The sequence below is a fragment of the Myotis yumanensis genome, unplaced genomic scaffold (assembly GCF_028538775.1).
Source record: "Myotis yumanensis isolate MYYU_CA2020_CCGP unplaced genomic scaffold, mMyoYum1.0.hap1 SCAF_16, whole genome shotgun sequence".
Lineage (NCBI taxonomy): Eukaryota > Metazoa > Chordata > Mammalia > Chiroptera > Vespertilionidae > Myotis > Myotis yumanensis.
Window position 1 is genome coordinate 49,511,024 of NW_027223767.1, and position 13,867 is coordinate 49,524,890.

Below are 13,867 nucleotides of genomic sequence, written 5' to 3' on the forward strand. Positions count from 1 at the left end.
CCCAGCCTCTGCCATGGATTGGTGGAGACTGGCCCCAGCTGTTGCCCAGGCAACCTCTTAAGCCAGAGAGTGGCAGCCCCAGGGGCTATTGTGCTGCCCTGGGCCCCTGAGCGGGGCAGATCCGGCGCCCTCCCCCCACATCTCCCACCCAGCAGAGCTAGTCCTTCCTCTCCCGGGAGGGTTGGGCTCTCCTAGAGCAGGCAAGGGGCTCCAGGCTTACAGACAGCGCTGGCCCAGGGGGTCCCCAGCCCCCTCCCCCGAGCCCCAGGCTCAGCCTCTGCTCTGGCACAGAGCCCTTGGCAGCATCCTGGCCGGGGTACCATGGTGAGCAGGCTGCAGAGGAAGCGCCTGGGAGAGGGAGGGACTAGGCGGCTCAGGCTCCCACCCTCGCCCTCACCCCTCTCCCATCTGGGGTGGGTCAGCTCTCCAGCGAGGAGGGCAAGGGTGTCAAATAGGGGCTCATAGGTAACTGGTATCACTTCTTGTTTTGTTTGTTTGTGGAAGAATGTCCCTGGCACAGTCTAGGGAGGGTGATGGGCTGTGACCGTCATCCCCCCAAAAAAGTCAAGATGAGCCAAGATGGCAGCGCTGGGCATAAGGCAGGTCACTCTATCCCGTGTGCCCACCCCTGCCCACCAGCACAGCCTGGGCGTGGGGCCTGGAGATGCTGAGGTGCACACCTGTCCCCCTGCCACCCTCCCTTTGGTCACCTTCCTGGGCGGCCTCGGGTCTCTAGGTTCCCCTCCTTGTACGGCTTCTCTTCCGAGCTTCTGTCCAACTTCAGCTATAATGCTTCCCTTCCCAGAATTCCAAGGAGACACCCAGCAGACCTGGCACTCCACCTGCCCATAGGAGAAACCGAGGCAGAGAGCTAGGACAGGTCTCCGTGGGTCAGTGCAGAGGAGTGCACTTGTAAAAACACAGGAAAGGCGAGGGGAGGTGGGGTCTGGGGCCTGGGGGAGGGGAGGGAGGGGTCAGGAGCCTGGGGGAGGGGAGGGAGGGGTCTGGGACTTGGGGGAATGGGTGGGAGGGAGTGTTGTTGAGACCTCACCTTTTTAGGGAGTGGAGCTTGGCTCAGTCTTGACGAGAGGGACTCCTTAGAGGTTGATGAACAGAAGTTGGGGGGTGCTCCCCAGAGATTGGGCTCTGAGTTTTTCCCAAGGCCAGGTCTTGTCTGGGCTGGGTGGGAGCCTGCCCTCCCTTGCTCTCTGGATCCCAGGGACCAGCTGGATGCATCGGTTTCCGCCCCTGGCTGGCAGGCTGCAGAGGAAGCGCCTGGGAGAGGGAGGGACCCACAGCTCCACCCCCTCTCTGGTGCCTCAGACGGAGCAGGAATTCGGCCTGGCACCTGCCTCGTCGGGGTTGGCAGAGATGGAGCTGTCCAGCCGGTGGAAACCCCTTCCGGCTGCCCTGACCCTCACGCCTGGTTCCCCTGGTTGACTCCGCCATCCCTGTCCAGTGGCTGCCCCCTGCCTTCCCGTGGCCTGCATCACTGAGCCTCAGTGTGTGTGTGGGGGGGGGGGGGGAGGGGGGGGCGGGTCCAGGCCGCGGGGGGGCGTCCTAGTTCCATGAGAAATACTTTCAATGGGAAAGTTACTGACGAGGAAGAGACAGTGATAAAATAGCCCACTGCTCAGGAAATGGTGCTTTGGCCTGCATGCCAGCAGTCTTTCTAGAAGCGGGTTCTTTCTAGAAGGGCAGCTCTCCTGCACCGCTGCTTTCAAAGCCTCCTGGATGCTGTCAGGTGCACCCAGGTCCAGCTCGAGCTGGATGGTGGGCATTCAGGTGCGCAGTGATTGGAGAGGCCCCAGGATCCCAAGGAGACTGGGCGGGGGGGGGGGCTCCCCTCTCATTCCCATCCCTGGAGGCCCCACCTCCTACTGTCTCTAACTCCCGTCATCCATGGAGCTCCTCTGATGATTTGGAAACTGGCTTTCTAGGAATAAGCACCCTGTTCTTGCAGTCTGAGGGCGCTGGAGTGTGTGTGTGTGTGTGTGTGTGTGTACGTACGTGTATGCATGCATGCGCGTGTGTGTGTACGTGTATGCGTGCATGCATGCGCGTGTGTGTGTACGTGTATGCGTGCATGCATGTGTGTGTGTGTGTGTGTGTGTGTGTGTGTGTACGTGCGTGTGTGCAGGCATCTTGGAGCAGAGAGGAAAGAGGCCCTGGGGGAGGGGAGGGGAGGGAGGGGTCCGGGAGATGGAGGATTGGAAATACTCTTTGTTTTGCTTGAGCACCTGGAAACTCCACGATTCCTTGAGAGCCAGTCTGAGGAGCTCTCAAGCTAGAACAATTCCTGCCCAGACGGCTCCTTCCTGCTCAGGACAGAGTGTTTATAACCTAAGCGACTTGGTCTCACAGCCAGGAACAGGCAGAGCCAGGACGCAAACGCCGCTACCTTTCTTCCCACACCCCATGCCGCCTGTTCTGGGGAGCTGTCGCAGTTGCCGTAAATGGCCCCACTGTGCAAGGACTCCCCAGCGCTGTGAGAGCAACTGCACACTTTTGAGCTCAGGGCAGAGAGAGAGTTCCTGAACCTGCAGAGTGGGGGGATCGGACGCTGGGCTGCAGGGACACCCCCCTCGGAGGGTGGGCTCCAGCCAGCCCTGCCCAGACCACAGCCCCCCTTCCGCCTGTACCGTCTTCCTTCCTGAGCTGGGGTCTCCTCGGACACTGAGCTTGGGGAGCGGAGTCACACGAATAACACACAAGGAGGAATCTTTCCCTGGAATCACTCACACGATTGAACGCTTCCCCTGAAGCCAGGATGTCCCCTCAGGGCTGGCGCATCCGCTTTACCGCCTCTGCACCCCCGTTGTGCTGTTCCCCCGACTTGAATGCCCTTCCCTATCTGAGTGCAGTGGCCTCAACGTAGTTCCTGAGCTTCTCAGAGCCTTGGTGCCCTCTTGTGTGAAATGAAGATACCAGGGTTGGCGTGCAGGGCTGCCAGGGGCGTGACAGGTGTAGGGATAGAGTGGGTGCTCAGGGAATGGCCGAGCCCCCGCACACAGCTGGCCTTGCTAACTCCATTGTATGTGGCTCCTGCTCACTCAGAGCCTCGGGGTGCGGCCTGGGGAATTCTCTGTGCTTCCTGGAAGTTCGCTGCACTCTGGGGCTGGGGCCCTGGGCGCTCTTCCTGGGGACCTGAGTGGGTAGTTTCTACTCCAGTCTCCCTACACCATCCACGGGACCTGGCCAAAGCCGGTGGATTCGCAGAGGCCTGCAGTGTCGGGACATGGCCACCAGGGGGCAGTAAGGCTTCTGTGATTGCTGCAGGGGTGGCCCCGGAGGTGGGAGTCGGGGGAAGGGGGTGTCAAGGTAGTTCCAGCCCCAGAGGAAGGCTCTCACTTAGGGAGCCTGGAAGCCGGGCTGCTATGTTCCCTGAGGGGAGTGGGAGGCAAGCGCGGGGAGGATGGCAGACGGGGCCTCGCTCTCCTCCACGTCACCCCGTCACACTGTGTGGTCCTGGGTGCCCACTCAGGGCCGCACTGGCCACTCTCCCCGGGGTGGGGGATGGGGCCTGGCCAGGCGCGGAGGCCAGCCGCTCTGAGCGCTCACACGCCGGCTGGTGTTTATTTGCCAGTGACCGATACTCCTTGAGGGATGGTCCATTTCACCAGCCAGGAAAACAACAGCGTGCGGGGCCACTGCGCCCCGGTTTCCCGGCGCCGCTGGCAGCCTGCTCACTGCTGAGTCCTCTCAGTGGTCACAGGGCCTCCGGACACCCCCGGCCTGCAGCCCCTGTGGCCGCCCCCTGGTCCCCACCGCCAGCAGCAGCCGGACCCACTCCTCCAAGCCCAAGGCTTCTCTCCAGATCTGGGCCGGCCCAGGGTGACCTCGCCTCTCCCTCCCAGCACTGGCTCCCTCACCCTTCTCTGCAGCCTGCCCTCTGCTCTCTGATGCTGGTAGAGTCCGTTCCCCAAACCCTTCTGCCTTTCCCCAGAGTCGGCCCCGCAGGGCGTGCCAGTCCCCGCTGAGCCAGGGGGTTCCCTGAGTGTCGGGGAGCACACCCCTGCCCTCTCCCCAGGTCTCCCTCCCAGCTGTGCACCCGGCCCTGCCTGTGGGCCCCCAGGGATTCGGGTTTGCTCCAGGCCACACTTACTATACAGGCTTCTTCCCCCGAGGCTCAGCCCCACCCTTTCCTTCCTCCTCCTCCCTCCTCCCCATCGTCCTACCTCTCTGCCCTGACGGCGGGCGCAGTGCGGCTGGAAAAGCCACAGGGCAAACAGCTGCTTGGAGAGCTGGCGATGCTGGGAGGGGCCTGCGGGGCCACTCCGGGAAAGCCACAAGGCGACCCCAAATTCAGGACCCAGGAGCCTGAGGCTCGAGGGGCACGAGACAGGTAAAGTGTCCAGACCTGGGCGGGAGGGGAGAGGCGGGAGGGGAGAGGCGGGAGGGGAGAGGTGGGTGGAAGGACAGGTACCGAATCCGGAGGCCGGGGTGGGGAGCTGGAAGGGAATAACGTGTGGGTGGTGGGGCGGGGAACCAGGTTTAGCAGGGGCTGGGGGAGGGGGCAGCTTCCGCAGGAAATCACAACTAGAAGGTGAAGCCTAAAGACCTAAAGTGGGGGCTGAGGGGCGCAGGGAGGTCACCTTACCTTCTGGACTCAGTTTCCCCATCGGAAGGCCAGGGCCACCCCCGCTCCCATGTGCTCATCCAGGAAGAGGGTTGTTGTTGAGCGTAGAGAGGAGAACCTGGTACCGGCTCTCCTTGGAGAGGGCCGGCTGTTGAGTGGAGCCAGGCAGCTGCTGTGGGTCACCCTCGGTCACGGTCGCCAGGACTTAGGAAAATCACAGCCGCTCCAGGCTCTCGGCGGACCCTCCGCTCAGCCTGCCCGGAGCCAGGCTGGGGAGCCTGCATGTTCACGGCTGCCCCCTCCTGCTTTCCAGGCTGAGGACCCACCAGGAGCAACGTGGTGGGGAAACGGTCTCCATGGCAGCCAGACATGCCACCGAGGGCTTCCTCCCATCAGTGGGGAGGCCAGGCCACGGAGGGCGGGAGGGCCTGTGGGCTTGGCAATGAAGACTGTCCGTTGGCGGGGCCTGATCTGAGGGTCTGCACGAAGCAGGGGAGAATAGAGACCTCAGGGTCAGGGTCAGGGTGGGGCTGCTACCAGGCCAGGCTGGAAAGAGACCAAGTGCTCTAACCCCACGCCCTTCCGCCCTTCCTAGCTGGCCAGCCACGAGTGGCCATGCTGCCCACACCCAATGGCAGTGGGCCGAGCCCGGAGCTTGAAGGCCATTGGCCAGAGACCTCGGAGAGGTCCCCGTGTGTGGCTGGTGTCATCCCTACCATCTACTACAGCATCCTGCTGAGCCTGGGGCTGCCTGGTGAGTGGGGAGCTAGGGTCTGGGGTCCTGGGGGGTGCCCAGAAATTGGGGTGCTCCTTTGATGGGAGCCAACCCTCTATGCTGTCCCCTGAGGCTCCCCTTGTCTTTAGGGGGGGGTGATCTGGGTCCCTGGGGAGCAAAGCTTAGTGGGGAGTAAAAGTGAGGGGCCAGAAGTTGGGGTACTCAAGCTAAACCCCGGGATTCACCAGCACAGACAGCCCCCATCCACCCCAGCAGTGAGCACACCCCTAGGACAACTAAATCCTTGCAGGATTTGGGCAAAAGCTCCCAGTCCCGTCCACCGCCTGCAGAGAGCAGAGCTGGGGGGGGCGGGGGGGGGGGGGCGCGGGTGGAGGCGGATTCAGGAAGGGACAGGTGGTCCGGGCCTTGGGAACTCCCTGTGCCTGCCTGCCCCAGGGTGAAGTCAGTGGCCGGTGGCGGTGGGGGGGCGGGGGCAGAGTGTGGGTGGACAGGGCAGGGCTGACCTGGTCAGCCTCCTGACAAAATGAGTTTTCAGAAGAGTCTGGAAAGAGGAAAAGAAGCCCGAACAAGCGGGGGGGGGGGGGAGGCACGGTGACAGCTCCTTGGGAAGCAAGGTCCGCGCGGCCCCTCTAACGCCTCTGACCTCTCCCCTCTGTGACCGCGGCTGCCATCAGTCAACCTCCTGACCACAGTGGCCCTGGCCCGCCTCGCCGCCAGGACCAGGAAGCCGGTGTACTACTACCTGCTGGCGCTCACGGCCTCGGACATCGTCACCCAGGTGGTCATCGTGTTCGTGGGCTTCCTCCTGCAGGGCGCCGTGCTGGCCCGGGATTTGCCCCGCTCCGTGGCGCACACCGTGAACATCCTGGAGTTTGCCGCCATCCACGCCTCGGTCTGGATCGCCGTGCTGCTCACGTTCGACCGGTACAGCGCCCTGTGCCACCCCCTGCACCACCGGGCGGCGTCCTCCCCGGGCCGGGCCCGCCGGGACATCTCCATCGTCCTGGGCGCCGCCCTGCTGACGGGCATCCCCTTCTACTGGTGGCTGGACGTGTGGAGGGACCCGGGCCCCCCCAGCACGCTGGACGAGGCCCTCAAGTGGGCCCACTGCCTCACCGTCTACTTCATCCCCGGCGGCATTTTCCTGGTCACCAACTCGGCCCTCATCTGCCGGCTGCGGAGGCGGGGCGGGCGGGGGCCGCGGCCCCGGGTGGGCAGGAGCACCGCCATCCTGCTGGGCCTCACCACGCTCTTCACCTGCCTCTGGGCGCCCCGCATCGTCGTCATGCTCTACCACCTGTACGTGGCGCCGGTGCACCGGGACTGGCGAGTCCACCTGGCCTTGGACGTGGCCAACATGGTCGCCATGCTCCACACGGTGGTCAACTTCGGCCTCTACTGCTTCGTCAGCAAGACCTTCCGGGCCACCATCCGAGAGGTCGTTCACGATGCCCACCTGCCCTGCATCCTGGGGCCACAGCCGGAGGGCACGGTGGCGGAGCCCGTGCTGAAGCCTCCGGGACTCCCCGAAGGGGCAGAATTGTAGAGGGGGGCCCAGTCGGCGAGCTCGGGGCCAGCGTACTGGGCCTTTGTGGTTGTGTCCACAAAACTTTACCAGCGCCCCACCTTGCAATCTGGGGCAGCCCCCCAAGTAGAGGGGAGGACAGTTTACCCAACTCTGGCATGGCTTCACCAGCAATTCCCATTTCCTGAAACAAGGAGAGGGCCCTGCCAGGCACAGGCTAACAGTGCCAGCTGCTGTGGGCATTCCATGGTGAGGGACATTTCACCCGGCACATTAGGAAGGCAAAAGTCATGCTGGTTGAATGAGTGAATGAATGAATGAATGAATGGAATAATAGATGGATGGGTGATGGGTGGATGAATATGACCTGTTTCCATTTCCTTCTTTAAATAAATAAATTTTTATTGATTTTAAAGAGGAAGGGAGAGAGAGAGAGAGAAACATCAATTATGAAAGAGAATCATTGATCGGCTGCCTTTTGCAGGCCCCACACCTGGATGGAGCCCACAATCTGGACTTGTGCCCTGACCGGGAATTGAACCGTGACCTCCTGGTTCATAGGTCGATGCTCAACCACTGAGCCACGCCGGCCGGGCTCCCACCTAATTTCCTGGGGCCCGTCTCTAATTCCCTAAATTGGTCACGTCTCTGGCTTCAGTGAAAGGAAAGGTACCTCCAGGATTCCTGGGCTGGGGAACCGAATGTGCGGGTGGAGCACCGGGAGGGGTGGAGCTCTAAGGAGATGCGACCCCTTGGGCGCCAGCCATGCTGGTTTGGTTCCACTTCGCTCCCTCCCTGGAGCCGAGCAGGCTTCCTGGGGGGGCCGGTGTCATTGTTGCCATGACTATGGGAGAAGGAAATGCCCTCTTAGCCCAGGGGCCGGGAGGGACAGCAGGAAGGGAGGACTACCCCGCCCTCGCGCCCACTCCACTTGGAGAAAAGGCCTTTCTCCATCGAAGGGAGGAAGGAGGGGTTCCTCCGACCTGAGACTGACCCTGAGGGGCTCGGGGGCCCTGCCTGCCTCTCCAGAGCCCCCTCTCCTGGGGCGGCCGCTGGGAGAGCCTGGCAGATGGACCTCCCACCTGCTCCCGCGCTGGGTAAACACATTAGGCGCCGCGTTCTGCTTCCCGGTCAGGCCGAGCTGACCTTTCCCCTGCACAGGAGGTGCAGGCCGGGCCCCCACCAGCACCCACCCCCTTAATGGGGTCACAGAGGCGAGAGAGCCAGATGGACGCCGGGCCTGCAGTCAGTGCACGATCGATGCCTGGCTTTCCCCCCTTTCCTCTCTCCTTCTACCCGGAGCAGGGCCGACCAGGAAAGGACCTGCAGCCACTCCCAGAGCGAGGAAAAGGCAGGTCCCAGTCCTTCAGCCACAATTCTAAAACCAGGCACGCTCTGAAAACCAGAACGTCTTTCCCGAGTTTGCCACTGACACATCTAGTGGCAAAACCCAACCTGACCCGACAGGAGACGATGAACGGCCGCTGGGATCCAGCCCTAACACCTGGGGTAGCCACAATGGACCTTTCTCTACCCTGAAAAATTCCCAGTCCTGAGACACCTCTGGTCCCAGGAGTTCAGAGGAGCATTGAGGACCTGTAAGCCCCCCATTTCCGCCACCGCATGGTCTTGGCTGACCCTGAGTAGGTTGAGGGCAAAAGGGCCCCCCGGGGCACGCAGATGTGCAGTGGACAGAGGTGATGCACCAGGGCTTCATTCTTGCTTAAGGAGGAAGAGGTGCACGCGCAGGCACCCCTGAGGGAGAAGGGGGTGTCCACCCCGCAGCCCCACCCCAGGGTCCAGCCCTACAGAAGGAGGCTCTGGGAAGGAAGGTGCCTTTTGGTGCAGAATCTAATGGAACACAGCTGGGGAGGGACCTTCTTCCCTCCCGGTATAAAATCCACAGGACCCTGAAGGAGTGGCGCCCCAAACCAGGGAAGACCCTTGTCATGGGAGGCAGCTACGGATGGGCAATGACGGGGCGCCTCTCTCAACGGGCAGGTGAGCTGTCCTCGGGGAGACGGAGAGATTCACACGCTGGTTCCTGGTGAAACCAGGGACTTCCCGAGACAGGTGGGGAGGCTCCGTGGAGGCAGGTGGCGTTCTGCACCGGTGGGGCTCTGAGCCAGGAGAACCGGGTGTTAATATTAAAGTGACCTCACCTGTTACCGGAGTGTTGTTACCATTTTACGGACATTAGTCTCGGGCAGTGATGGCGAACCTATGACACGCGTGTCAGAGGTGACACGTGAACTCGTTTTTTTGGTTGATTTTTCTTTGTTAAATGGCATTTAAATATATAAAATAAATATCAAAAGTATAAATCTTGCCCTGACTGGTTTGGCTTAGTGGATAGAGCATCGGCCTGTGGACAGAAAGGTCCCAGGTTCGATTCCGGTCAAGGGCATGTACCTTGGTTGTGGGCACATCCCCAGTAGGGGGTGTGCAGGAGGCAGCTGATGGATGTTTCTCTCTCATCGATGTTTCTGACTATTCCTCTCCCTTCCTCTCTGTAGAATATCAATAAAATATATTTTTTAAAAAATATGTCTTTGTTTTACTATGGTTGCAAATATCAAAAAATTTCTATATGTGACACGGCACCAGAGTTAAGTTAGGGTTTTTCAAAATGCTGACGCTCTGAGCTCAAAAGATTCGCCATCACTGGTCTTGGGCCTGTCAGATTTGGAAGCCGATAACCTACTTTCCTAATAAGTTGCATCAGGTAACAGTTCCTCTGTAACATTTTGGAACCCCTGTAGTGAGATGAAGGGGTAACAGTTCCTCTGTAACATTTTGGAACCCCTCTAGTGAGATGAAGGGGTAACAGTTCCTCTGTAACATTTTGGAACCCCTGTAGTGAGATGAAGGGGTAACAGTTCCTCTGTAACATTTTGGAACCCCTTTAGTGAGATGAAGGGGTAACAGTTCCTCTGTAACATTTTGGAACCCCTGTAGTGAGATGAAGGGGTAACAGTTCCTCTGTAACATTTTGGAACCCCCTTAGTGAGATGAAGCAATCGTCGCTATGATAAGTATGTCCCCAGCATGTAAATGAAAAGTCTGATGAAAACTGCTCTTGTTTCTCTGTGCATTTTTATCATTAAGTTCCCAATGGCTTTAGCGAAGGAGGCTGTGGTGGTCCGGGTCCCCCCCTCTCCTCCAACCCATCGCTGAAATACTTGGCTAACAGACATCCTCCCTGAAGTTCTTCCTTACAGACCCCACCCACGGCCCAGTCCAGTCTGTCAGTGGACGGACCGTCCCATCACTGAGTCTTTGTGAACATGGGAGGGCAGTTGTTTCTCAAGCACCTGTCCTGTCTTCCCAAGTGTAGATATGGTTTTTGCTGGTTTGGAAGTTGGTTGGCAAGTTCTTTTCTGGTCTCTGTATCTGTGTGTGTATTTTTTAAAATGTGTTTTTATTTATTTTATATTTTAAAAAATATTTTGTTGTTGTTTTTTAAGAGAGAGGAAGGGAGAGGGAGAGAGAGAAACATCAATTGGCTGCTTCCTGTATGCCTCCCACCTGGGATCAAGACCAACCCTGGTACATGCCGACTGGGAATCAAACCAGCGAACTTTCAGCGCACAGGACGATGCTCGACCACCTGAGCTGCACGGACCAGGGCTCACCTTTCTCTTCTTTGTAGTGGGTGTAGCGAGATTTAGAGTCAGTCTTGTGTCTTTCGTTTTTTGTGTGTATTTTTTAATTTACACACACACACACACACACACACACACACACACACACATATATATTAGAAGCCCAGCGCATGGATTCGTGCACCAGTGGGGTCCCTCGTCCTGGCCTGTGCTCTCTCACAATCCGGGACCCCTCAGGGGATGTCGGAAGCCCAGTGAACAGATTCAGCTTGATTCCTGCAGGCCAGGCCGAGGAACCCCACTGGTGCACGAATCCGTGCACCGGGCCTCTAGTGTGCATATAAGATCTTTGGTTAACCTCTTCCTGCCCTCCCCCCTCCTCCCTTCCCTCTGAGATTCATCAGTCTGTTCCATGTTTCCATGCCTGTGCATTGAGTGTCTGCCACCTGGTGGTCAGTGCACGTCATAGCTACCAGTCAAATGGAATAGTTGCTTAGGCTTAGATAGATGATAGATAGATAGATAGATAGATAGATATAGATACACACATTTTTTAAAATTGATTTTAGAGAGGAAGAGAGAATCATTGATCGGCTGCCTCCTGCATGCCCCACACTAGGGATCAAGCCCACAACCCGGGCATGTGCCCTGATGGGGAATGGAACGGGGACCTCCTGGTTCATAGGTGGACACTCAACCACTGAGCCACGGTCAGCTGGGCAGTTTTAAATGTGGTCTCCTTTCTTCTCGTCCTCACTCCCCCACCAGTGTTTTTCCCTTGAGGGGCTTCACTGGATTTTCCCTTTTTCTTTTTGTCCAAAAGAAGAGGCAGGCGGGTTGGGTAAAAGGGTCCACAGCTGTTCACCTCTTCCCGGGCGCCAGGGGACGGCGGTGGAGACGCGATAGGCCTCTAGCGAATCTGCTGGGGTCACCCAGAGGGCGGGACCACACTTTCTGAATTAAACATCGAGCCCGTTGGTGGGCCAGATTATAGATGTGCTGGAAGAGATAACGGGACAGCCTCTGACATGGGGGTGTCTCGGGAAACTTGGCTGCCCCCGCCCCCCCACCGCACTCCCAGCCCTCCCTCCTTTGTAGCGGGGCCGCTTGAGCAGCTCAGTGAGGCGGACTCCGCCTTCTGCCTGTCGCTACCGTCTCAGACAGCAGGGGGCGCTGCAGGATGGACAGATGGACCGGGAGCCGGCTTTATGGGAAGATCCAAGTTACTGCAAAGACACCGTCTGCCCTGGGGCCACGGCCAGCGGGGAGCAGCCGGGTGGGAGGGCTCAGCTGTTCCCCCTGTCACCCTCCTCCACCCTGAAGCCACGAAGCCACGTCCATCTGCCAGGCTGCAGCTGTAGTTTGCGGATCATGCTGGCGGTTGGAAAGGTTTCCCAGCGAGCGTGGCACAGTGTGAAGGGCCCTTTCATGGCCCTCCTCCCTCCTCCCTCCCCCCTCCACAGGCAGGTCCGGCTGCCCCTCCCCTGGCCTCGGGCTCTGCTGCCTGCCTTCCCCACTAAGGGAGCTTGGCCTGTCAGGGCTCAGAGCCCCGGAGCCTGGGTCAGTGCCTTGGGTCCCAGTCGCCCCACTCCAGGCCCGTTCCACCTGACCCAGCCCCTGGCCAGCGGGTCCTGGTCATGGCAGCCACCTGGGCATCCTGCCCTCGGAGGGAGCTAGAGCCTTGGCAGCGCCCCACACAACAGGGATGGAGGGAAAGGGGCCAGGAAGGTGAGGGAGGGAGCCTGCAAACCCCACAGTGAGTCACGCACAGGCAGAGCGGGGACCCAGGGCCAGGGTCATCCACGCCTGCCACTGCCCCAGAGCGCCTCCCTCTGGTCACAAGAGGGACGGCTTTTTGCCTGCCCCTCCTTGTCTCCCCTGCCCCTCCCCCCCATCCCCAATGGCTCCCCTGACCTTGCCAACCTGCAGCCTAGAGCCTGGGGAAGGGATGGCGGGCCTAGTCCTGGCCACTTGGGGGGAGAAGAAGAGGAGGTGGAGGGCTATTCGCGGAGACTCCCACCTCCTCCAGTCTCAGGCCCGCTCTGGCCTTCATGCCTGTATTTACTAGGAAGAGAGCTGGAAAGGGGGCCCCTGGGGCGGAGGGGGGCCACCTGCCGGCACTCCCTCACTCCCTTCAGTTCCTTCTGGAGAAACGGGTTAGGGCCTCACTTAGCCTGTCACTGCGGGAGATTGGAACAACAGAGCCCCACCTGTCCGCCTTTACCTGCGCTGCCTCCTCCTGGGCAGGAGTGGGGGAGGGGAGAGCTGGTCTCCCCACTGACCCTCCCCCCACGGGCACCCGGGAACCCCATCCTCCTGGGCCGGCATGAGGAGCTGGGCTGGCAGGGGCTCCGATGCCAGCCTCCTCCCCCTAGCCTGCCCTCTCGCTGCTGGAGGGGAGAGAGTTAAGGCAGCCTGCGGTGTTTGTGCCTGGCTCCTCCTAGATGTATATTTAGCAGGCAGGGCAAGGCGGGGAGAGCAATGCCAAGATGCCCTGGACCAGAGCCTCTGATTGGCCACGCCTCTCGGAGGAGGGTGGGGCGGGCGGGGTGGGGATGGGAGGCAGGGACGGGGGCCACGAGGGGCCACGACGGGGTGGGCTGCTGGGAGAGGATCGCGTGGAGGGAAGCGTCAGGGCCTGTGTGAGTTGGCGCTAAGGAAGGCTGGGGTTCCAGAGAGGACTGGGAGGCCCGGAGTGGAAGCAGGACCCAGTGCCCCAGTCTTCCAGGGACGTGGGTGGGTTGTGGAGAGCAGAGCTGGGCACGGGGCTCGCCAGGGATGGCGTGGGGGGCAGCCTGCCACCACCTGTGGGAATGGCTCCGCATTCCACCCCGAATCTCCCTCCCTCACTCTGCTGCTAGCGCTGGGCTCTCCTCCTCGACCCCCTGGCCCCGGGACCCCAGTGTGGGGATAAGCGAAGGCCACCCAAGTGAGGACAAGCCACGGCTCTTGGCGCCGGACTTGCTGGGCAAGGGGTCGGCCACCATCACCGGCACTGGCAGGAGTGAGAGCTTTCTAGAAGAGCACAGGGAAGGACTCAGGGGGGGCCAATGTGAGGCCGGCTGCCCAGGGAGTCTGTTGGGGGGGGCAACCAGATTTGGGGCGTCCTGTGCGAGTGGTGAGAGTGGTTAGGGGTGCATACTTGGCCTTCCCTGCTTGGCCCCAGGCGGACGCAATGGGAAGGATTAGGGCAGCTGTCATCAGGAATCAAGCCTGGCCACCTGGGGTCAATCGCTTCAGGGTTAGCTGGGCCTCCCGGACCAGGTGTTCGAGATAGAGGTCTGACCTCCGACCCGTCTGAGGCACAGATAACAGGCCGGCTTCCTGGGCCGGTTTCTGCAGGTGACGCGTCCGAGTTCGGCCGTCATCCCCCTGGACATGCAGCCTCTCACCAGCGACCTGTGCGTCATCCCAGCGTTCAG

The 13,867-nt window shown here is 60.5% G+C and overlaps 1 protein-coding gene across 1 annotated transcript; it reads left to right on the forward strand.

Annotated features, from left to right (window-relative positions):
* The first annotated feature begins 4,250 nt into the window (after positions 1 to 4,250).
* On the forward strand, positions 4,251 to 9,350 carry GPR142 (G protein-coupled receptor 142). Its single transcript, XM_070394020.1, is given in 4 exon segments — positions 4,251 to 4,292; positions 4,294 to 4,345; positions 5,175 to 5,333; positions 5,990 to 9,350. Coding segments are annotated over 4 exon segments (1,125 nt in total). The 3' UTR covers positions 6,862 to 9,350.
* Positions 9,351 to 13,867: the final 4,517 nt, after the last annotated feature.